The following is a 24,530-nucleotide window of genomic DNA, read 5'->3' as shown; positions in this document are numbered from 1 at the left end:
TAGGGCTTGCCGATCGAACCCGTTGTTCAGTCCCAGCGCCTGCCAACCTAGCAGTTCGAAAGCACCCCCGGGTGCAAGTAGATAAATAGGGACCGCTTACTAGCGGGAAGGTAAACGGCGTTTCCGTGTGCGGCTCTGGCTCGCCAGAGCAGCGATGTCACGCTGGCTACGTGACCCGGAAGTGTCTTCGGACAGCGCTGGCCCCCAGCCTCTTTGAGTGAGATGGGCCCGTACGGGCAGGGGTACCTTTACCTTTACCTTTACGTAGATGCTTAGAAAGGTGACTCGATTTGTTTTAGTATTTTACCTTATTGTATGTTTTAAAGCATGGTTGTGACTGTTTCTTGATTTCACTGCTTTATCTTTTCTGTAATCCGCTTTGGGGTCCTTTTAAGTGGTGCATAAATTTTAGGATTTTTAAAAAACATTTATGAAATAAAAATTTATTTTTAAAATATATATATATATCTTGTTTTGCAGATTTTTATCTGTGCCTCGTCTACAGTTTCATCTACAGACGAAATAATATTGAGTTCGGAAGACGCTAGGTTCCCTTTAAGAGCCGAGAGACAACGACTCTGCCCTACACAAAGATGGCGCCCGCGAGGCTGAACTAGTGGAAATCTCGCCTGCCCTTCCGGGCCGAGAAGCGCCCTTGCCCCTGTCAAAGATGGCGAACGTTGACACGTCAGAGGTGGGAGGCGGGAGGCGACGCGGCCCGTTCCGGTTGAGGGAAAGGCGGCGGCGGGACGACGGCGATGGCGGCGACGGCGTCTGCCGAGGCGGCGGCGCTGGACGCTCTGAAGCGGGGCGGCCCGGGGGCGGCCGAGTCGCTCTTCGAGGCGCACGCGGTGGCGGAGCTGAGGGCCGTGGAGCGGCAGGTCCGCGCGGGCATCGAGGGCAAACGGGAGGAGCTCCGGCAGATGGTCGGCGAGCGCTACCGGGACCTCATCGAGGCGGCCGACACCATTGCCGAGATGCGGCTCAGCGCCGAGCACCTCGTGGAGGCCGTGCGGGGGCTGCAGCAGCGGCGGGCCAAGGGACGCGCCGGAGGGGGCGGCGCCCCTCATAACGGCCAGCCCGCCGCGCGGAGGCCGGCGGTTGAGGTGGGGACTTGCTGAGGGGCGCGGTGGGGGGAGGGCGTCTGGGTGGGTGGGTGTCTTAAACCTGGCTCCCGCCAGCTGCTGTGGGTGGACTACAACTCCCGTAAGTGCATCACAGGTTCAGGAAATGGTCTGAGGTGATTGGGAAGCCATTACGTCGTTTAATACAGTGCTTCCCAATCTCATGGATTTATTTATTTTTTGGTTCGGGGTGGTGGTGGGGGTTTGCAGGCAAAGTTGCTGAGCTTTTTTGTTTTTATAAAGGGGATACACCAAAGTTGTTGAATGGGGGTGTCACGGTTATATATATATATAACACGTGTGTGTGTGTTTATATGTATGTATGTGTGTGTGTGTGTGTGTGTGTGTGTGTGTATACCTGCGCGCGCACACACACACATATGCATATATACACACATACACACCTAACAAGGAGGACATGGCTACACCCTGTTGTTTTTGGACTACAACTCCTACTACCCCTGACCTGCTGGCTAGGGAGGATGGGAGTTGCAGTCTCAACAACTGCTGGCGACTCAGGTTTGAGAAGCACTAGACTACCCGCTGGGGGGGGGGTTCCCCCAATTAATTAACAATCACCTTTGTTCATTAGAAGCTTCCTACCCTATTGAGGAAGCAGGAGAAGGTGTAAGTGCATTGTAGGCAGTTCAGGAAATTATCTGGGGCAATGTGAAGCTGTTACGTTGTTTAAAGCAGTGTTTCCCAAACTTGTGTCTGCTTGGGGTTTCCTTTGTCTCTCCCCCCCCCCCCCCCCCCCGTTAATTAACAGTTAACTTTGCTAGTTAGAGACATTCTACCCATCAAAATGTATGAGGAAGCAGGAGAAGACATAAGCGCACTACAGGTTCAGGCAGGGCTTTATTTTTTCAGCCGGAACTCAGTTCTGTCACCTCTCAGGTGGGCGCCATTGCCATTCTTAAGAGAACAAGGGAGGTGTTCATGGTGAGTTCTGGCACCTTTTTTTTCTAGGAAAATAGCACTGGAATCATTCAGAAAATGATCTGGGTAATGCAAAGCTGTTACATCATTTAAAACTTGAAAAGTGAGTTAGTCTGATCAGTGTTTTGATGGGTGAGCTCCTGGGTAAGCGTTCCAAAGTAAAAGATTAATAAAGCAAAGCAGAGCCAGTAAAGCAAAACAGAGGTGGGAACTAGCTGGGTTTTTTGCCCTGGGTGAAGCCTCCAGAAGGGCACCATTGAGGCTTCCAGCCTGTGTTTGTGCATTTGCAAATATGTGGCGTTTGTGTGCCAAACTGGGTCTTTGTTCCCGGTGAAATAAATTCTCTTTGCCCCTGTAGCAAAGAGAACTGATATGTGTTATGTTAACTTATACCTTAACCTCCATGATCGTATTAGAAGCTTTCTTATAAGTAGCTAGCTACCCATGTTGCTTATCTACTAGTACAGCTCCTGCGGGAATCTTTTGTCCTTTTTGAGTTAGTAAACATGGGTAAACTGTGCACTTAATATAACAAACCCTCTGGCATATAGTTATATGAACTATAATTCTGAATATATGCTAGCAACATCTCTTTTTCAAAACACTTTCAATCCATGCTCCAGTGGTTTCTGTATGTGCATCAGTTTATTTCATAGGGTGCACGTATTTTTCCCTACCTAGGCAGTACGCCAGTCACAGGAGAAGTTCTACTGTTTGGCAGCACAGATCCAACTACTACTGCAGATTCCTGAGAAAATCTGGAGTGCTATGGAATCCTCTCAGTACTTATATGCCACCCAGTTGTACCTGCTATGCTGCCACCTCCAGCGCCTCCTGCAGCTGGATTCTTCTGGCACCAGCTACAGCCCAATTCTGGCACGTTTTCCTATCCTTGCACGACAAGTAGCTGCAGCTAGCCATTTCCGGTAAGTAGCCAGCCAATTTCTTCTTCTTCTAGCTTTGCTCATCTTGTTGCTGTGATGCATTAGTTGCATCATGATTGGATTACAGTAGGCCTTCCTCTCCCAAGAACTTGGACTTAGAAATGGTATCAGAAGCACAAAAGATGCTGCTAAGTAGCTTAGAGAACTATAGTCCTGCAGTTTTGTCACTAAGCACAGAATAAGGTATTTTAACTGCAAATCTGTCAGTTTCCATAATATTCTGAGAATCTCTACTATCTGATTTCTACCACCCATTGTTGTGAAGGATTTATGACAAGCAATAAATGGGTGCAGTTCTTAAAACTTTAAAACCCAGCGGCGATGAGAGTATGCTTAAGGTGAGTGTATGCTTAAGCTGCATAGCTTGGCTGTTGAACCTATACAAGGAAGTAGAGAGTTCAAAAAATTAAACAAACAATATTCAAATTGTTTCCCGAGTTGAAAAATTAGTCTCTTGGATGTGTTCAGTTCTATCTCTTGCTTTCCTTATGGAAAACTGAACCAAGTGTGTGTTGGTGATTGGATAGGCTCTTGAGGGCTGCCAAAAGTTCTGACATTGCAACAGAAGCAGGTGTGTGAGTAAATGGGTACATACACATTTCTGGTTTAGAAGCTGCAGCTCCAGTCTGTTTCTGCAACAGCTCCTCTGCCTTATGGCTAAGTCGAAAATATGATTGACTCCATTGTGGAGACTATCTGGAGCTATGTATTGCTTAGCCCTAGCTTTTGGATTATGTTATGCATGCAAATTACTGTAGAATCTGGGAGAAGTTTGTTTTGGTTGCACCAGAGCCATTTATTAAAACTTCCCTGATGTTTGAGTTGGACATTTCACATGAATATTGATTGCTTACTTTACACACACACACACACACACACACACACACACACACCACATATACACACAATCTTCTAAATGGATTGCATCCACTCTAGACACTTGCTTCAGGTCATTCTGCTGGTTGTAATGCGTTCCCTCGGAGGATTGATGATAAGCCTAAAATTAGTATGCTGTGTTAGATTTGGTTGTCCATCTAGATTGGTGTTCTTTGTTTAGGTTTTTTTTTATCTAATACTTTTGGGAGAAGGAAGAAGATCAGGAACCTTTGGGACTGTATATTATATTTAGGTCTATCTCTGACCCTTATTGCTGTTGGCTTTATGAAATGCGTATTCCACATATGCCACTTTCCTGCCAAAGCACTAAAAATGTTGGATATAGTGATGGTTTAAAAAAACTAACAGACATATTTTTAAAAAGAAAATAAAAAATAGAGTGAAAAGGAAGATAAACATATACCTGCTGCAGTTCTGTACCCATTTGCCTTTGAGTAAGCTCCAAGAATTAAGTGGGACTTACTTCTGAACAGGATTGTGCAGTTGAGTGCCATCTCTTTCATACTGTATATAATGGAGTTACATAATTACCAGGCAGCATGGTCACTGGAGGAAACAGTTTTGGGAAGAGGGACCAGCTGAGCTGATGGTGTATGACGCTTTTACTAACTTTCCCTTTTCTAATATGTGGCCAATTGGAATGGTTGCTGCTGAAGGCAATTCTAGGAAGAGAGGAGCAAACTGGAATTGGTCCTAGCCACGCTGATGAAAGGGGTTTGCATCCACAGCATAATAGCTTTAATATCACTTTTTAGTCTATTAACATAGATCCGAGTTATTATTCACCCAAAGCTCCCTTCAGTTAGGCAAGAGAAGTAAAATAGCTACCACTTTCTTGATGATGTTTTGCAGCTCTAAGCTATCATTTCCCACCACTGATTCTTGTTTTGAACTTTACATTTCTTCATTGAGTGTTGCACAGCACACCTCTTGACGGTGCCTCCTTTGTCTACCAATTAGGTCAACAATCCTACATGAGAGCAAGTTGCTACTGAAATGCCAGACCGTTTTGGACCAAGCCGTAGCAGAGGCATTGTGTTCAGCCATGCTTCTTGAGGGGAGTTCTCCACGCCAGGCTCTTGCTGACTTCCTGCTGGCCAGGAAATCTGCAATTCAGCAGCTTCTGGATCAGCCCCATCATGGTGAGTGCAAGTGAAATTTTCACCTAAATCAGTGTACAGTAACCTTGGGTTATGTACTGCCCTTGTTACGTATCCTGCAGGATACTCACGCGGCAAACCCAGAAATAATGGGAAGGCTTTTGATGCCTGTGCAGAAGCAGGCTACCGCCATGTGCACATGTGCAGAATAGGCACTTCTGGTTACGAATGTTTTGGGGTGCGCACGGACCCCCAGAATGAATTAAAATCGTATCCAGAGGTATCACTGTACCATCTCAGGCCACTTCCCTGGTCTGAACCTTTGTTTCTTCCATCAGATGAACACTAAGCAGACTTATTCCTACACTGAATAAATGTCAGTGGCAATTTATTGGTTTCAGAGATGTCCCCACCCCATTAATAAAGTAATGGCTATATATCTGCCTTGTCTTTGGAGAAGTCACTAACAGTAGTTCACTTGAGACTACTGTAGTTTTGGGATTATTTCACAGCAATATTCATGTATTTCTAATCCTAAAGTAGAAGTAATAACTAGAAGGGTCTATTAACTAGCCAGATCGGATGTAAGGCCTTTTTTGAATGTAGGGATGACTACCACTGTGGCCCAAACTTCAGGAAATAACCCAGATGAATCAATAAGTGAAAATATTACTGCCAGCAGGGAGGCCCCCCCAGTCGATGTTAGATTTCAGCAGTTCTGGGGGCAAATAGTCTATGCCTGGTGCTTTATTATTTTTAAACTGTGAAATTAAGGTTCTTGGCCTCAGTCATAGATACTGGAGGCCAGTCTGGTAAGTTTTCCAAAGATTCTGGTTTTTGGTTGACCTCATCATCCTGCCCATGATAGAGTGATAATATTGCATCTGATAGTACACACTGGAACATTACAAGTATTCTCCAGCAGGCCTGAAATTGTATGCCAGAAGAGGCAGATGTCCTTATCGTGAGGGGCCTTTATTAAGATATGCCAAGCGTGTTTTTCTACTTCCTGATTTTTTCCATCTTAGCAGCAGTTTATACTTCTGTCTGAGGGTGACATATTCATTAATTAAGAGGGGTAAATTAGAGTTCCTATATTTATGGTAATCTCTCTTCAGCTGGCTTTTAGCCTGCTTGCACTCTTTGTCGAACCAGCTGGAAGATCTGATCAATCTTCTTGAGCCACTGTTCTTGATCTCAGTTTTCAAGTGGTCTTGCAACCTTTCAGTCAAAATCTTAAATAAATTCATAGCCTCAGCAGCAGAGGTAGCTGAGATAATAGCAGTATGATTAGTCCTTAAGTCATCTGCATGAAGGTGAGTCAGCGCTAGATTGAGTACTGGTGTCCACTTAATTCTATTGCCTGCAGGAACACCTAAGTTTGCATTAGAGATAAATTGAGGTTTTTTTTTGGGGGGGGGAAGAATTGTTAAAGTTAGAATCTTAAGAGTTGGAAGGGACACAAGGGTCATCTAGTCCAACTCCCTGCAATGCAGGAATCTCAGCTAAAGCATCTATGACTGATGGCCATCCAATCACTGCTAAAAAACCTCCACGGAAGGAGAGTTGACTACCTCTCGTGGGAGTCTGCTCCACTGCCGAACAGCTCTTACTTTCAGAAGGTTTTTTCCACTTGTTTAGTCTTAAATCTACTTTCTTGTCACTTGAAGCCATTGCCTCGAGTCCTGCCCTCCAGGAGAAAACAGGCATGCTCCCTCTTCTATGTCACAGTCCTTAAGATATTTGAAAATGGCTATCATATCTCCTCTCAGTCTCCTCTTTTCCAGGCTAAACATACCCAGCTGCTTCAAGCACTCCTCATAAGGATTAGTTTCCAAACCCTTGATCATCTTGGTTGCCCTCTTCTGCACATGTTCTAGCTTGTCAACATCCTTCTTAAATTGTGGTTGTTGTTTCGATAACATTTTAAAACTGCTGTTTCTCCTCCCCCCCCCCAGTTGAATTTTGAGGATATGGAAATATGTTAACCATCAAATGATACTTTTTTTCTTTGCAACCCAGGGCAGCAGTTGCAATGCAGAAGAAAGTGTCTGTCTATGAGCACAATACGTCTACCTTGCAAAATGGCTGCTATTATTCACTGGCTTTTTTTTTTTAACCAGATGCTGGCATTAAAGCGCAAGTTTGTTCCTTGGTGGAGCTGCTAGCCACAACCCTGTATCAAGCACATGCCCTCTTCTATTCCCTGCCAGAGGGAATGCCTTCAGACCCATCTCTTCCCTGTGGCTTGCTCTTCTCAACCCTGGAGACCATCACAAGCCAGCATCCAGCAGGTGAGCAGCAAAACTGGTAGGGACTATGCAAAATTACCATGTTATCGTTGGTCAGGGCCTAGTTTAATCCTCAGTAGCCTGACTTCTCTTCTCCCCTAGGTAAGGGCATCACAGCTTTGAAGGAAGAAACCAAGCTGAGCAGCTCATTCAAATATTTGCCATCTTCCATCGCAGAATTCCAGCCAACACTCAGAACTCTGGCACATCCTATTAGCCAGGATTACCTTAGAGATACACTTCAGAAATGGATCAATATGTGAGTCTGAGGAACTAGCTTTGCCATCATGATCCACTTGAAAAGCACATTGCCTGGTCCATTGTAGGCTTGGGTAAAACTCTTTGTGTGAAAATCATTGTGGTTGGCAGTGCTTTTTTCCTAAAAAAAAATGTTTAGGGGTACTCTCATTCCGTCGGAGACTCAGGAAACATCATGGCAGGAAATGAGGTCGCCATCGGGGGTGGCAGCGGAACTGATGATTCACCGTGCTACAGAAGAAACTAAAAAAATTAAAATTTTCAGTTTCTTCTCCCATTAGATTCACAAAATGTTTAGGGGTATGCATACCCCTGCATACCCCCAGAAAAAAAGCACTGGTGGTTGGTACTGATTACCTGAATTTCATAGATTGAACAAATTAAGAAAAAGATGCAGCTTTCAAAAGTGTACCTAGATATTTCGTAGCACCCTAACTATTGTGGAATATGGCCTTCTGCTGGTCTCATTTGCTTCCTGCTGCCTCTGGCTTCACTCTGGGATAATTCTGGTCCATCTGACAGCCCTAACTAGCCAGGTAGTGCTGCCTTCTCAGCATCATTGTACCTTACCTTGGTCAGATTGGGGTCCACAGGTTTACAGGTGAAGCCAATCCGGCATTCCCGTCAGTGCACCTACACAGTCCCATCCTTGTCTTTGTCCTGCCCCATTTCAGTTCTGGGTAAGGTGCAGCAATGGAAAGTCATTTTAGTTGCTCCACCCTACCACCCAAATATTGTGCTTTAGTTTTCTGTCACTGCAAGGTGGACATTTGAACTCTATTTATACTCTTTGTCATGATAATTTAAAAGGGTACTCTTCCTCTTATGCTCCAGTCACCACACAAGTGGAGGCTCAATATATTTGAACTCTCTTCCTGAGAACACTGCTGTGTTAAAACACTAGTGAAAGATAAGTGCCTATTTTGAGTTCTTCATAATTTTATCTGTATTTACAAGATTGTGACACTTCACCTACCCATCATCCTTTTTTCAGGGAGAGAGTGAGTTTATCTTTACCCTTTGCCATCACATTGGCTCCTAGCTGCGCCTGTTTGACCCCTGTTTTACCTGATTCAGTAAAGGCCACAATTCACGTAAGCAGACGAGTATTTTTCAATGCAGGTTTTAATTACTATGCAGGAAGAAGTAGTGGCTCTGCAATTATTGTGCAGGGAAAAGTAACTCCCAAGGGAGTCCTTCAGGCAGCGACTCATCTAGCATTTCTTTCAGGTGCAATGATGACATCAGATCTGGGATCACAAACTTGCTGGTTTATGTGAAGAGCCTTAAAGGTCTGGCTGGAATTCGTGATGCTGTGTGGGAACTGCTCACCAGTGAGTCCATGAGTCAGAACTGGGAGACAGTATGTCACCGACTCCTTGACAAACCCATCTTTTTTTGGGAAGATTTGTTACAACAGCTTTTCTTGGACAGATTACAGGTAATATATTGTCACAGTTGGGCTAGGTAGCTTAAAGGTTAACAAACTAAGCAAAAATATTATTTGCCATGGAAATTGAGCTTTTTGGTTTTGGACAATAGCTACTTCTGTGTAGGACTAGTTCAGAGATGTTTCTGATGTATTAGGAAATTTCCACTCTGGTTCTCTTTATGTGTAAAGGGAACTTTGTTCAGAATAGAACTGTCATCTGATTCTTATCATTTGTAGCAAAATACTAAAGCACCCATAAACTCCTGTTTCCTCCTAACCCACGCTGGATGAAATTATTCTTATAATAATTGTGTATAATTATAATATATGTATCCTTTGTACCTGGATACATCTTCCTGTTTACTTTCTAGAGATCAGAAACCCATTTGACTGCATATTTGGTAGCAATATACTTTTTATGCTTACCACTTTTCCAACTTGGTTTAACTGTGCATTGGTTCCTTTGACATCAGTTTTGAGTGGAACTTTGGGAAGAACCTTGGGGGTTAAAGGGGGGGGGCAGATCTCAAGGACATTCCTCAAAACCTGAATGTTGGAGTTTGTGTGTACCCTGCCATTTCCTGCCATATCTTTTGGTTGGGTCTGTGGTGATGCACCAGCTTTTGTCTCTGTGTAGTGAGTTTTTCTTTTCCAGACGCTGACAAAGGAAGGATTTGATGACATCTCCAGCAGCTCCAAGGAGCTCCTTGTTGTGTCTGTACAGGAGCTTGAAGCTAAGGTTGATGCATCTGCCCACAACAAACATATGCTATTTGAACATAACATGGCCTCTTTCTTATGGTCAGAGAATCCAAATGACTTGCCACCCGATGCAGCCTGGATCAGTGTGGCAAACCGCAGTCAGTTCACCAAGAGTGGGTTATCCATGAAGGCCCAGGCCCACAGCCCACGAGTTCAAAGCTTCTGCAGCACTCTGGATTCCAAGCTGAAGGCCAAGTTGGAGGACCTTCTGTCCTACTTGCCCTCTGACTCCTCTCTGCCTAAGGATGCTCTGCGTGTTCAACCCAGGAACTCTGCCTTTGACAGGTTTGCTGATGCAGGCACAGTAGAAGAACTGTTGCGCAGCCACTGCATCGGCTGTGTGGATTATGTGCTGGGTTGTGTTAGGGAAGAGCTGCATCAGGCTCAGGACGTACTTCAAGGATGTGCAGACGCTTTGCACAACCCCAAAATCAACACCGTTCTCTTCATGGCACGGCTCTGCCGATCGTTGGGGGAGTTATGCCCGCATTTGAAGCAGTGCATTCTGGGTAAATCAGGTTACACAGAAAGTGTTCTGAGGGAGCCTTGGCCTTTGAAAAAGGTTGGGAAAGGGAAAACTCAAGAGGTGAATCCCATAAAGGCTAAATGGCAAGAATTAAAAGAACGGCTGCTGAAGGATAGCCTGTCTGCCTATCGGATTTGGAGCACAGCTGTTGCTAAAGTGAGTTTCTGTCTTGAAGGTGGTGGAATATCCCTTTCCTCTTGTGCTTTGGTTTGTTTTTTTACTGCATCCAATGCCTCCCACCTAACCATAAGAACAGATGCTTTGTTTGCGGCAGGGGTCAGCAACGTGCGGCCCCTGGGCCGGAAGCGGTCCATGGAGGCCATTTAACTGGCCCACAAGCTGCCGCAGAACCGAGCCACCTGCTCAGCGAGTCCCAGCGCACTGCACTAAACTGGCACAGCGACTCGCTTCAGCGGTGCTGGAAATCATGTCTGCGCATGTACAGATGCCAGATAGCGCAGGAGTGCGTGCGATCCGGCCCATAGACGGATCTCTGTGGGACCGATCAGGTCCAGGCAAGGTAAACCTTGCCACCCCTTGGTTTGTGGGGACCCTGTTACTAGATGTTTGAAATCTGCAACACATTGTAAAAAGGCAGGAAAATGTCTGAGCAGTATTCTCTTGTGTGCAGAAATGTCTTGAATCCTACTAGATGCAATGAAGAACCTTGACTTTTCCATGTTTCCTCACCAGAGCTGTGACATGACATTTAGCTCAGATAGCAAAGCAGAATTTGGCTAAAATCAAGGCTGATTATGCCTGTTTTTCCCATGCTTCCCTCCATATCCGTGTCTGCCTCTCAACATGCTAAGGCCAAACAAATTGCTTCACAGATTAATTTTTGTTAGAAATAGTACTAAAATAAAATAAAGGATTTGAAATGAAGGAATGGAATTTGGTAGGACACTTATGGTGCCAGAATGCCAAATGGCAGTTTTCAGAAATTTCATATGTGAAAAATGATGCTGTGATAGTTGCATGCTGACAACCTATGGGCCCCAAATCTCACTTGGGCATAAAAAGATTGGTTCTGATGCTCTCCTGCTGCTGTTATTTGTATTTTACACTAGGTCCTGGTTCAGGGGTTCACACAGTCGTTGTTAAAGGGACAAGCTGGATCCATTCTGGCAACAGCCACCAACTGGGAAGAGATTGAAATTGAAGAAGAGACTGAGACTGGAAGCAGTGTAAAGTCCAAGATACGGCTCCCTGTGCAGGTGGGTGAAAAGCAGTAAGGTACACACCAACGGTTAGTCTGTACAGTGTTCTCAGTTTACATAAGGGAAAGGGGAACTGATTCTCAAATGTGCCCAATAACCCAGCAGCAGAGCTGAGACTGAAGCCCAAATCTCCTCAGTGTCTTTTCTGAGAAGATGGTGGAATGTTACAAAAGTGCAGTGGGGTGATAGCCACTTGGTTTGATTTTCTTTTTTCCCTGATCATACCTCTAGAGAAGAGGAATGACAGTCATTAGGATCCAGCACCTGCCTCCAGTTTCAAGTTTCCAGTTTCTTGTCCCTGTCTAAGTAATATTTATTCATACTAAGAAGGCACATTTAGTACCAGCTTGTGTTGCTGAGTCTTAGAAATGTATAGATTTTGATGACACAGTTTAGAAGGTTTGTATGTAGACATAACCTGATGGGGGGTTGATTTATAGCAAGAGTGGCTAACCTGTGGTCTTCCAGAAGTTGTTAGACTATAGCTGCCATCTTCCCTAACTACTGAGCATGCTGGCAAGGGCTGATGGGATTTGAAGTCCAACATCTGGAGGGCCACAAGTTGCCACCCTTGATTTGTAATACCACTTTATGCAGTTCAGGATAAGTGTCACTGTCAAAAGGAGTGTGGAGCTGCCAAAGTAAAAAACAAACACTTGTCCTTTCAAGAAAACATAATGTTTTTACCACTGGTATTCTTCACAGCCATCATGGTGCGTCCAGTCCCTCCTCTTCAGTTTGTGCCAAGAAGTCAATCGAGTTGGAGGCCATACCCTTCCCAAGGTCACCTTGCAGGAACTACTGAAGACTTGTATGACTGAAGTATTAGCTGGCTATGAAAAACTGTCAGGAACGAGCCAGGAAAAGGTGCGTTGTTGGGGGTCTGTGGACCACTGCACAGTGTTTGACTAGATCGATAATCCTGCTCCAAGTGTGTATTCGAAAACCCAGGAAATGAAAAATGTGAATTGTCAAGAGCAAAACTATTGATCGGCTCCCACTTTGCAAGGCTCGCTCATGGGGAAAGTTCTAACGCAGGAGCAGCCAATGTGGTGCCCACAGATGTTGCTGAGCTCAGTGCCCATCAGCCCCGGTCAGTGTAGCCAGTGGTTGTTCATCAACATTTGGAGGGTGACACATTCTGTCCCTTCAGACCATCTCGCTAGTTGAAAAAGCGAAGGGTGTATCTTTTGGGACTTTAATTGCACTGTTTTGTCACTAACCAAGTTGTACTCAGAACAGACCACTGAATGTTTTGTTAAGTTGCTTGGAGACCTTTTTGTGTAGCAATAAACTATTAAGTTCAAGTAAATAATAAAAAAATAGGCCTAAATTGGTCATGTCCGTTAATTTCAGTAGACCTACTCTGAGAATCAGTAATGTTGGCTTACGGCAAACCATTAGTCCTTGCACATGTTCATAGCAGCACTTGAACTCCCAGGTCAGTACTAAAAAAGTATACTAGAAGCCTGATAGCATCTTTGCCCATGAATAAATCTGATTGGAATTGGCGCTACTTACAAATATGTATGCGTTTCACTGTGGCATTAATCTTGCTTTCCCCTTTTCTATAGAAGGCAGCCAATCTCGGAGCAGCTCAGTTAACATAGGGCAGGATTCACCTAACCAGTCCAGTCAGTAGAAGCCCTACATAACAGGGCTCCCCTGCCACCTGCAATTGGCTCGGGGTGGGAGAACCCTCAAAAAAGCAAGCAGGGAGAGGGGAGGGGTAGTGTTCTGTCTGGCAAGCTGAAATACTTGCACAGAGGAAATGATTGGAAGAGTAACATGTTGAATTGAACCCTGAGTGGAGACCCTTCTCCATGCAATGATCTGACATTTTATGGGGAAGCATTTGAATTATGTAACCACAGGAGCAGGTCTGATTACGTGGGTATTTCTTATAGAGTTGAAGTTCTTAATGGGGGAGGGTATGATTCCATGGGGAAAACCTGTATGTTTGTAACAGTGTGAGCTCACTTTGCACGCTCACACAACAGCAGTTAGAGGTACAGTGGTGCCCCGCAAGACGAATGCCTCGCAAGACGGGAAACCCGCAAGACGAAAGGGTTTTCCGTTTGCAGAGGCGCTTCGCAAGACGAATTTCCCTATGGGCTTGCTTCGCAAGACAAAAATTGACAAAAAATTTTGAATTTTTTCCCCGCTCCAAAACCCCTTTTTCTGAAGCACTAAGCTGCTAAAAGCATTTTAGCAGCAAAACCGCTAATCTCTTAAGCCTTAAAAAGCCGTTTTTAGCCCTTAAATTGTCAATAGCGCTAATCTGCCAATGGGCTTGCTTCGCAAGACGAAAAAACCGCAAGACGAAAAGACTCGCGGAACGGATTCTTTTCGTCTTGCGAGGCACCACTGTAACTCTAAAATACAGGACACTGAATAAATTTGAGATGTTCTACAACTGTCCATTTTCTACCTTCTGTATGTAAGTGCTGCGATTCTTTGGCTATCTCTGCTATGAGATTTAAAACAAAAAACAAAAATCCAGGTTCACAGGGGCCTAATAAACATTTTCATACACTAGTGTGATTATCAGGGGACTACTTTTAGTATTTTGGGCACAGGACCACATAATCTAGATGATTAAAGTGATTGTTGATGAAACTTTAAATTTATGTGAGGACTGATGGCCTAGGCATTTGCTTAAGAATCAACCTTATTCTTCCTTCCCCTACCTGTTTCTAGAAAGAAGGGAAGTTACCCATCACTCAGAACAGGGCTTTGCAACTCTTGTATGATCTTCGGTATCTGAATATAGTCCTGACAACTAAGAGTGAAGATATGAAAGGCAGCAGAAACAAGCAGGATTCCAGGTACAGTGCTCTGTCGGGAGTTGAGTGTTTTCAACAGTGGGTTTATTTTTTACTCCCTTTGCAAACCTCAAAATGTTACTGCACCCTTTGTGCTCCAGTCACCTTGCATTGATATATCAGTGTGTATGTGAGGCTACACGCAGGGCTAGTAGGTTCAGACTTGCTTGCCTAGATATCTCAGCTATTTTCTCTCACCTGTGCAGAGCTGAATCTAGGTAATTTAATATTTTCCTACCAGCTCTGAATGTAACCACTACTTACTAAAATTCAGTGCTGTTCATTGATTGATAATAAATTACGCTGAAGCGGGTAGGGTATACACTTGGATGCAGATCAGTCCATAGCTTAGGGCACGGATACAAGCAGATGAGGCTGGCTGGAGACAAACCAAGCAAACCTGTATCTCACTCTTTCCATTTGCAGAAAGAAGGAGCACTAGAAGAGGGCCCACAATAGCAATCATGAGTAGCAAGATGCTCCCCGAAATCTGTAATCTGTGCATAAAGTTTTGTAACAGAACAATTCTTAAATAAGGAGCCATTTAACAGAAATCCTTGTCAGAAATCTTGTAGATCTGTACACACACCAGGAGATCAGCAGGGGCACAGTAGTGATTCCAGTCTCAGTAGTTTCAAGGAAAGGTTACATTAAGGCAGCTTATTAGAAACAGGGCATCTTGCTATATAAAATGTATTTGGAACATTTTAAGTTATTCCTCTGGCTTGTAAGGCATCAGTGCAACTGTAACTGGAAACCAGAATGTAGCTTTAAAAATGTTAAACTCTGTTTTCACTGAATTAAGGGACTTTTAAATAGCTCAGCACAGGATCTTGTTAATCATTCCATTACTATGGTTGGAAAGTGATTGAATGCCTGCTTTTTTTGTTTTCACATCAGTCTTTTCTTGTTGACTGTCAAAAAATGTATCTCTGTCCGATAGCAGCTTTACTCCCTCTGTTTCAGGATTGAGAAAGAGATAGACTTTCTGGAAAGTTATATAGATCCCTTCGACTTGGATGTCTTTACACCACACTTAAACAGCAACCTTAATCGTCTGGTGCAGCGGACCTCTGTAAGTTCAGGCAAAAGAACATAACTGTTGCAATTTTGTTTGGCTACTGTACTTAAAGATAGGGTGCTTTACTTGGTAAAATTATACATATAGAAATGGTCTTTTGCACTTTGTTCCTTAGCAACAATAGAACCAGTACAATAATGAAAACCAAGGGGGAAAGGGTTGTGTATGCATACAGTTGGATAGTGGTATAAGCATGTAAGCACATTTTAGGGTACACTTTGATCATGCAGTCCAATAGCTCTCAATTATTTGCAGCATTCAGAATCAAAGCATCGTTTGTCTCCTGAATAGCCAAAAATATCCCATGAGATTGTATGGATTTTATCCTTGGAAGTTCATGCCTCATAGTAGACAAACACCTAACACCAAGTGATATAAGAGTGAACCTGAAATCCGGGGGGGGGGGGAGGGGGAGGGGGAGGGAAACGTTTGTTTTAAACACACATGGCCAGGTTGACCGTTAAGAGTTTGCTTTGTGTTTAAGGGTACTTCCTTTGCTGCTTTCCAATCTAATAAATCCTATTTCTGGTTCACTGAGCACTCGGCAGTTGCATCTACAGTGGTACCTCGGGTTAAGAACTTAATTCGTTCCAGAGGTCCGTTCTTAACCCGAGACACCACTTTAGCTAATGGGGCCTCCCGCTGCCGCCGCCACACGATTTCTGTTCGCATCCTGAAGTAAAGTTCTTAACCCGAGGTACTATTTCTGGGTTAGCAGAGTCTGTAACCTGAAGTGTCTGTAACCCAAGGTACCACTGTACTGCCGCCACAACTAAGCAATTACCTTTTTCTGTGCTCCTCTAGGTCCTGTTTGGCTTATTAACAGGGGCAGAGAATCAGTACACCAGCCGAAGCAGTAATTTAACTTCTCAAGAATTACATAACATCCTACCTCTAGCATCTAGTCAAATCAGGTAAGTGACTCACGCTATAGGCAATAGGAAGTCTGTGAAACAAAGCACGTGGGGGTGCAAAATATCTTACCACTTTTTTCTTTTTTTCAGATTTGGGCTGTTGCCACTCAGCATGTCAAGCTCACGCAAGACTAAATCAGCTATGAGAAACACTGAACAGAAGGCTCAGGTTTGTTCCTTTATTCTAGCTTATGGTTTTCTCCACTCTTGCCAACTGTTTAGTTGCACTGGTAATGTTAATGCTAATATTTCCCAGGGTGCTGTTGTTGGGTTTTTTTAAAAAAAAAAAAAATCAGAAACTCATGCCACAATTTCCTTTGGACACTTCAGGAGTAGCATATACTTTTCTAGGTTTGAAGATGAATTAGTTAAATAGTTTGTCAAATTGTGTATAGGAGTCGATAGCAACATTAGTGTATATTGTTAGTACAGACTTGCACATTGACAGCTTATCTCTAATAATAATATGGTATGTTAAAGGAGTGATTAATCTAACTGTCTTGTACCCTTCATTCTAGTATGATGCTGACCAAGTAACCCCTGAAGAAATCTTGCTGGGGTATTAATGCATGTGTGAATTGAGTGGCTTCCTCTCCTTTGTAGGCTTCTGTGCTAAGGCTTGCTTATGTAGCCATAGAACTTGATAGCTGCTGTCAAACTTACCAAGTTTACATATGAGAAATTGAATGCATACTAGCAGCTGGCATGGGTTTCCTTCTGTATTGCCATGCAACTACACCCTAGAAGGTGCTGCAGGGAAGGGTGGACAAAGAGGTCTAAAGTTCTCAGTATGTAAAGAAATTCACATGTTAAATATCAGAAGCATCTTGCTATGGCAGGGTTATGTTTGGACATACGTTGCACATACATTTAAATGAACCTAATTTTAGACTAAAATGAACCGACTGGTAATGTAAGACACTACTACATAAGCAAAACTGCCTCCCTTTCTGCTTGCCATTATGATGCTCCTTCCCTGTAGTAATAGAGTAAGCCTTTCAAAATAAGGGAAAGCTACTACTGTAGCTAAGAAAACGGACTTAACATGTCTGCCCGCTTACCTAGGAAGTTATTGATGGTTGCCGTAAGTGGAGCTGGGAGTAGGAGGCACTTTGAGCAGCAGACTGTGTTTCTGTGTCTCAAAAGCCTACAAGGGAAGTGTAAAATTTCCTGAACACGCCAAAAGGCTTCAAGGCAAGGATGATTGTTTCTACAGTTCTCTCTGCTACACAGAGAACTGCACATATTAACCCCCACCCCCACCCCGGTCTGGTTTTATGTAGCTACTAATGAGCCTGCTCTGAATGCAAGCCAGCTTAAAAAGAAGAAAGCCTAGGAGGTTACTGACTTTCTTTTGCTAATTTAACAGATCCCAGCTGCTGCCCTTCTAAGAGCAGAAGAGACGTTCCGCCCTGGCTCCCTGTTCAGGCAGCTTGCAGCTGAGGAGGAGGACACAGCAGCACCATCTTTATTTAAACTTGGCTGGCTCTCTAGCATGACCAAATGATTCAATAAAATGTGAATGTGTACTTTTGGCATTGTAAAAAGCATCTACTTCAGCATAACTTAAGTTTTGGTACTTGCTGCCAAAGAGACTGGACCCTTGCTTAGATAACTTGAAGCTATTAACAGAAAACATTATTTTATAGCTGTTAGGTATTAAACATAAGCAATGAAATGGTTACTATTGGTTTTGAGTACAGTAAGAAAACAAAAGTTCACACTCCTGTTTGTACTTGAGTAAAGCCGTCTTCCACTTAGTACATTTACACTGAGAAACCTTACTAGCAGTATTTTCAAATAACCTTAATGCACATGAACATTCAACCTTAAGAAATATTAATTTACCATAAAAACATATTCACTATTTATTGAAATTAAAAAAAGACTTATAAAACTGAACGCAAATGTTTGAAAGGATTTTACATAAAGCATCAGTTACTAATGAACAGATTAAGAAGTCAGACTGGACTTATTATGCACTCCTATTATACAGAAGTGGATTCTCAGACCCATCATAACATGTCAAAAGATATCCACCCTCCATCCCTCCCCCAAAAGAATCTTATAAAAATTGCTCCAAAGCCCCTTTTGCATTGCAATAGTGCAGCAAACCACAAGTAAACAATTGCCTGTTAACCTGTTATTCCAAATACAGACTGAAAAGGCAACAGGCATTTTGTGCAATTTTAACAAACTTTTAAGTTGAAATATCCCCATCACACAGTGCCGTCCCCCTTCACAGAAGGCAGGGAACTGCTAGGCTCATCATGTGGGAGGACGGCCCCTGCTGTGTAAGCTATGGAAGTGCGCCTCCTTCAGGATCTGGTTGATGTGGAAGTAAGGACCTTGGCATAGTGCAGACTGCTCATGGAAAGACTGAGGAGGGGTCACAGGACTTGATCCTGGCATTATGTGGTGTAGGCTGCTTTCCGGCCCACTAGCTCTGTCAGGGCTGCTGATGCTGCTACTGCTGCAACTACTGGTGCTGCCGCTCTCGCTGCTGGAGGACTATGGAACAGAAGATTGACAAGAATGAAAGTCATCTTGCTTTTAAGCCATTGTTATTTACACATCTCAAGTAGGTATTTTTTCTGGATAGCGCTCCCTTCTGTTAGCTGAGTAACCTGATCATCCTGTTCTCTGTGAACTCCGTAGCTGACCACTAAAAAGGGCACAAAAGGCTGCATCTTCACATACCCCAAATATTACCCTATTGCCTGTTCCAAAGATCATTTATAGGCATTTCAATTTTGCTCACTCTGAAATAACCATCTTGCTTGAATTTGTGCATTAACCCATTCTACAGGAAATGCAAAAAACCCACAATGTAGCCTCAAGTCTCTCAAGTAGTGTTCAGATCTTTCCATCACTTTATGCAGAAATCAATCTGCATTATGTTTCCTGTATAAACAAGGCTTGCTCTTGGAGGAAGGAAATGCCCATTTCACTGCAAGTTAGTCATGCATCACATGGACAGACACTTGAGTCCATACCAGGGTGAGAAATTGGATCTAGCCAACTAGCCAGATCATTTTCTTCCCCCTACCCCAGTAGAGCTACCCACCTGATGTCAGGTGACCTGTTCCTCCTGCTACACTGTCTGAAATCGGCCAATCAGTTGACCATCAGTGCTTGCAAAGCCCTGTGCACAGTGGTGCCCACAGAACTCCTTTTGGCTTAGCTGCATTTTTAGCTGCCCCCAACCTCATATACAGAGGCTTCGTGCACTAAATAAGGAAGCCTGGTAGATCAGAGCTTCCCCACTGCTGGTGTATACACACACCTATTATCTTTTCGGCCTACTTCATGCACCTGGTTTAGCAAATTCTGGCCTACTGCAGATCCTCAATAATTCAATTGACATATTTATTTCTGCAGTATCATACTTCTATGCTTCCTACACTAGACAACTAATTGCCAATCTCAGTGTTTTTACAGTACCTTTGAAACTAGTACTGAACAGTTGAACTAAGTATTGAATGGTAAGCCTGCAACTTACAAGCATTTAAATTGTGCACATTCAGCTTTCACATGTGGCAAAAAACAACAACAGAAAATTAAAAAGTGGACAGAGTTCTGGGAAAAATGACTTTGGCAATCCTACCTGCCATTGAACCCATTGGGTTTTGACTATACACGATTTTGGCTTTAGGTGCAACCCCCAGAACATAACCCCCGCATAAGTTGCAGGCATACTGTACAGTAGAAAAGCAATTGCTAGGCAACTTATAAGTTCATTTACAGCAGTGTACAGTTCTGTATAATACAATGCAAATGATGTGCATGTGCACCTGTATCTAAAAGCAGACCAATGTTTCTACATCATATAGCTCCATGGCCAAGTCTACCAAACAAGGCACACACATTTCAAGTGATTGAAGAATTACACACACCCAAACATAAATACACAAAACCTGCTTAATTTGGGCTCTACGGGCCTGGGATCAGAAGGTAAGTTCCAGCATATTAAACCCTGAGTCATTATGATAACTTGGTATAAGCTTGTCTCATAGTGTTATTTCTGAATAGAAGCCCTGAATACACCAACCACAAGATTTTTACATTGAATTCAGGAGCGTAGCTGAACACAAAAACTAGTGGTGCCGTACAAAAATGAGCAGCATTTGGAAAATGATAACATTACCAGCTGCACTGCGAATTACAGATTTCTGAATTGTGTTAATTATATTTAAAATATGAAGTACTAGTTCAGCATATATGTAACTGCCAGCAAGGGGAACCCCTGGTTCCATCGTAAGTTGAATGTTTAAGCTGCTCTACCCTCACTTCAGGATTATCTCATTGAATTCTACTGCCTAGTAGGAAATAGCTAAAGGGTGAAACCAAAGAAGACCACCAAGGACAAAATCAGAAATGTTTGAACAATCTCGGCACTATATAGACATGTTATTTCTGTTCCTGATGATACACTTGAATGTGATCACATTGTAAGAATCTTTTATAAGTCACTATGAGAGCTTCTTAGAGCTTGAAAGCAGGATGTAAGTATTCTAAATCAATTAATGAATATATAGCTCACATCTCTTATTTAAACACTCATGGTTTCTGAACCAACTTCAAAGGCAGGATCAAGGTCTTCCTCACAGTAACCAAATCGGAACTGATCATCTGGACATATATCTATTGCTTAAACATTCCCCATCAGTTGATTAGACACAAATTCCCAAAGCAATACCAGCTCAGCAATGAAGTGGAGCACGTCTTACCTCTGTATCCCAGGAGTCATGAAAAACAGCATTTTGGCTACTGCGTTTTGTTTGTGGGATGTGGACATCCTCCTCTATGCCATTTCGTCTCCTCTTCCTGAAACAAACAATGCAAGAACAGCAGAGATTAAGTTTCATTCCTTGTACCTAGCACACTTTAATAAAAAACAATGTTACAGCTCCTGCACTAATTACCAACAACTAGTTTAACTGCTTTGCAGTGTTTACATTTTTCTTCAGCTGCCCATTTTAGTAAGGAGTCAGACATTAAACCCAGAAGACATCAGTATCAAAGGATGTAGTTCAACCTGAATTAATTGAAGAATGTTTTTTCACCACTCACCTTACTACTCTGTGAAACCTTGGAAGGAAATACCTTTAACAATTAATCACCTCTTGAAATTACCATCCTGGTCCTTCCCAGACTGAGGATCTCAGTACAGCGGATACTTGGGTTGTGAACGTGATCCGTGCGGGAGGCACGTTCGGAACCCACAGCATTCGCAACCCGCAGTACCGTGTCTGCGCACGCACGGGTAGTGATTCGGCGCTTCTGCACATAGTGCCAAAACCCGGAAGTAACTCGTTCCAGTACTTCCGGGGTCTGCGCGGTGCGCAACCTGAAAACACACAACCTGAAGCATCTGTAACCCGAGGTATGACTGTACAATATTCAAGATTTCTCCAAGCAACAGCCATTTCTAAAAATAAGCCATGGAGTATTCTGAATGACATCCGGCTATATTAAAGAACGGTTATGTTCTTCCGGTTTATGGCCTTCAACTAGACATCAGTATCTGTATCTCTCTCTCTCTATATATATATATGTCGGCAGTTAAAATCAAGTCAGGTTGTAGGAAACATTGTAATAAGACTAAAAGGAAGCATCTTCAGTCATTCATGGGTATGTTCACTTTGCCTGAAGGGCTTGACTTAATCGTCAACAAAAGCCCTGTTTTGTCCATTTTGTGGAATCCAGAGTACGGTGACATTTTGGGCCAAAACTGTAGCTTTACGCTCTTTGACAAAATGTAAAGCAAATGGTTCAAAAGTCAATGTGGGTATCTTGATGGGTAGAAATGTCCAAGGATCATTAAACATGCATTCCATCTGGCTAGCCATTCAGTTTTTGATCTTATTTATCCATGCTCTTATGGCATTATTCCATGAGATTAGGTTATAGCATTACATGGTACCAATTTGCTAAATAGAGGGAAAGCATATTAACAATTTACAAACCTTTACCTATTACTGACACTATCACAAAACTAATATATTGATTAGACTCAAGTCTTCATTCATTTTATCCCACTGAATTTTCTAACCACACAACAGTGATGATACAAGACCTCAGGCAGCTGTTTTTCCTAACTGCTAATAGCATCTATGCAGGATGGCAAGGCACAAAAATACATGGCAGTTGGAAATAGACTTCTGCATTTTTTATGAGAAGCCTAACACTCTATAAAACAGAACTGTGCTGACAACTGTGTATGGTGTACAGTTACAGAATTCAAACCCTAACTAACCCTGGAACATAAAGTTTGAGTAGCAAAGTGGCTAAACACAATCAGGATTGCATTGCACAAATGTAAATCGTGTGCCCTGTTTAAATCTCACCTCAGCCATGAACTTACTTAGGTGGCCTTTGGCTGACACTAGCCTTTTAATCTCAGCCCCTCATTTGCAATACAGGGCTAATACAAAACCTGCTTTACATGGTTGAAAAAGCATACAACTAGTCTTAAGGAAATGCAGATTCAAAACCCCCCACTCAGCTCACTGGGCCACTTTGTGCCAGTTGTGTTTCTCTCAGCCTTAACGCACCTTGCAAGGTTGTTGCAAATATAAAAAGAGGGTTGGGGCAGGAAAACGACATATCCCATCCTAAGCAAGACTGAGGAACATAGCAGCCAATTCCTAGGGGCTGAGGTCCATTTGACCCCCCCAAAAAAAATATTTGAGAGGGGACCAACCCCCCTCCCCAAAGTTTATGGGTACAGTATTCCCATTTAAATAGTGTGCATATGCCACATCTTGTGATCAGTTATGTGGGGCGGGGCTTACCTCTCCTCCCCAATATCTTATCCACGTTTGGCACCCCTGCTGAAGAAGGGTGGGCTATAAACGTAGGAGCCATTCTAACGCACGGAATCTATGCTGCGACCCTTCCAAAAAGAATTTGGAAGCGACTAATACCCCCCTCCTCCCCCCACTGACATATTTCTGAGTAAAGGTGATCAGGACTGCAGGGTCAGCAACCTAAATTTCGGCGGCGGGGGGGAGGGGCGAGTATACATGTAAGGGGAAATCGTGTACGCGTAGGGGTGGGGTAGGAAAAAGATGCTCATTTATTTATTTTTTTGCCCTGTCAAAAAGCTTCGCTTAAAATGGCCACTGCCGGGCCTGCTTCGCGTCGAGACCGAAGGCGGCTCTCCTTCAAGTGACCCAGAACCCCCTTCCTTCGCAGAGGGGCGCTTTCGAGACCAGCCATGATCACAATTAACGTTGCCAGGTGGTTTCTTGGGTCCTCCCATCCCCCCCCCCCGCCAAAGTCGCCCTTCCCGTAGTCGCCGTCCATCAATTCCCCGACGGGAAGCCTCCCCCCGCCTCTGCCAACGGAGCCTCCCCTCCTTCAGCTGCAGACGCCGCCGCCCCTCCCCCCACCCTGCCGTTCGAAGTTTTCCCCCCTCCGGCCACCGTACGTTCTTGTTCCCCCCCCCCAAGCCGAGGGCCTCCCCCCACCCCCACCGCCGCCCATTTCTTTCTCTCTTCCGCGGCCTCCCTCACCTCTGCCGAGCTCCCCGCTCGCTTGGCAGCGCCCCCCGGCAGCTCATGGCCGGGCCGAGCCGCTTCTCGCAGAGCCGAACGCCGAAAAGGCCAGCAGGCCCCGCTGTGACGCTCCCAAACAATCTCTCCTCAGCAGCTCCCTCCCTCGGCTCTCCGCCCTCCGCCTTCTTCTCCTCCTCCACCACAAGCCGCCGCTTCCGGTGTGCACGCCTCCCGCGCAAGCGCCCTGGCAGCACAGGGAGAGCGCTCCCTTACCCCCACCCTCCCCAGACTCCTCAGCCCCGTAACCGGATTGGCTGGCGACGCCGAGGCCGTCCCCGCATGCGCCTAGTGTGATTGCACAGTATGCGGCGGGCGCATGCGCTTTCACAAAACTCTTTTCTTTCCCCCGCCCTCTCGGCCTGCGCAGGCGCGGAGGTCAAGTGTTTCAGTTCCGTCAGAGGGATACGTCGCAGTAATAAATAGCCTTCCTCATAATCATAGAGCTCAGCGTTGTACTTGGCTGCTTAGGTGTAAATGCCCCTGAGCTGAATGGATCCTGCTTCTAAGGGGAAATAGCGTAGGATTTGACCGCGGGGCTTCGATCCAGTGCCCGCTTACCTGGGAGAAAGGACCCACTGAGAAAATGGGATTCCACTGCATATGTGTTTTCATGTGGAGTAAGACCCAGGAGGCAGAAAACACACACGGGATCGAG

At 44.2% G+C, this 24,530-nt stretch overlaps 2 protein-coding genes across 5 annotated transcripts; one reads left to right on the top strand and one right to left on the bottom strand.

Moving 5' to 3' along the window:
- The first annotated feature begins 562 nt into the window (after nucleotides 1–562).
- On the top strand, nucleotides 563–17,838 carry COG1 (component of oligomeric golgi complex 1). 4 transcript variants are annotated; one of them, XM_083427377.1, is made up of 15 exons: nucleotides 591–1,106; nucleotides 2,745–2,989; nucleotides 4,865–5,046; nucleotides 7,128–7,298; nucleotides 7,398–7,554; nucleotides 8,784–8,994; nucleotides 9,641–10,429; nucleotides 11,344–11,490; nucleotides 12,199–12,360; nucleotides 14,194–14,321; nucleotides 15,285–15,393; nucleotides 16,204–16,313; nucleotides 16,404–16,482; nucleotides 16,832–16,872; nucleotides 17,683–17,838. In XM_083427377.1, exons 1-15 carry the CDS (start codon nucleotides 759–761, stop codon nucleotides 17,702–17,704), a joined length of 2,901 nt encoding a protein of 966 aa, XP_083283503.1. In that variant the 5' UTR covers nucleotides 591–758; the 3' UTR covers nucleotides 17,705–17,838. The 4 variants fall into 4 exon arrangements, with proteins under 4 accessions (XP_083283502.1, XP_083283503.1, XP_083283505.1 ...); XM_083427379.1 differs by having other exon boundaries at nucleotides 1,059–1,206; XM_083427376.1 differs by lacking the exon at nucleotides 16,832–16,872 and having other exon boundaries at nucleotides 563–1,106.
- VCF1 (VCP nuclear cofactor family member 1) lies at nucleotides 16,595–24,064 on the bottom strand. The gene is made up of 3 exons (XM_083428134.1): nucleotides 23,834–24,064; nucleotides 21,044–21,140; nucleotides 16,595–18,824 (listed from the first exon to the last, which is right to left on the bottom strand). The coding sequence occupies exons 1-3, from the start codon at nucleotides 23,878–23,880 to the stop codon at nucleotides 18,582–18,584; spliced, it is 387 nt and encodes a 128-aa protein (XP_083284260.1). The 5' UTR covers nucleotides 23,881–24,064; the 3' UTR covers nucleotides 16,595–18,581.
- Between the last annotated feature and the right edge of the window lie 466 nt (nucleotides 24,065–24,530).

This window comes from Podarcis tiliguerta (assembly GCF_965153285.1).
Source record: "Podarcis tiliguerta genome assembly, chromosome: 2".
NCBI lineage: Eukaryota > Metazoa > Chordata > Lepidosauria > Squamata > Lacertidae > Podarcis > Podarcis tiliguerta.
Note: the sequence above shows the minus strand (reverse complement) of the source record. Positions and strands in the feature narration are given on the sequence as shown.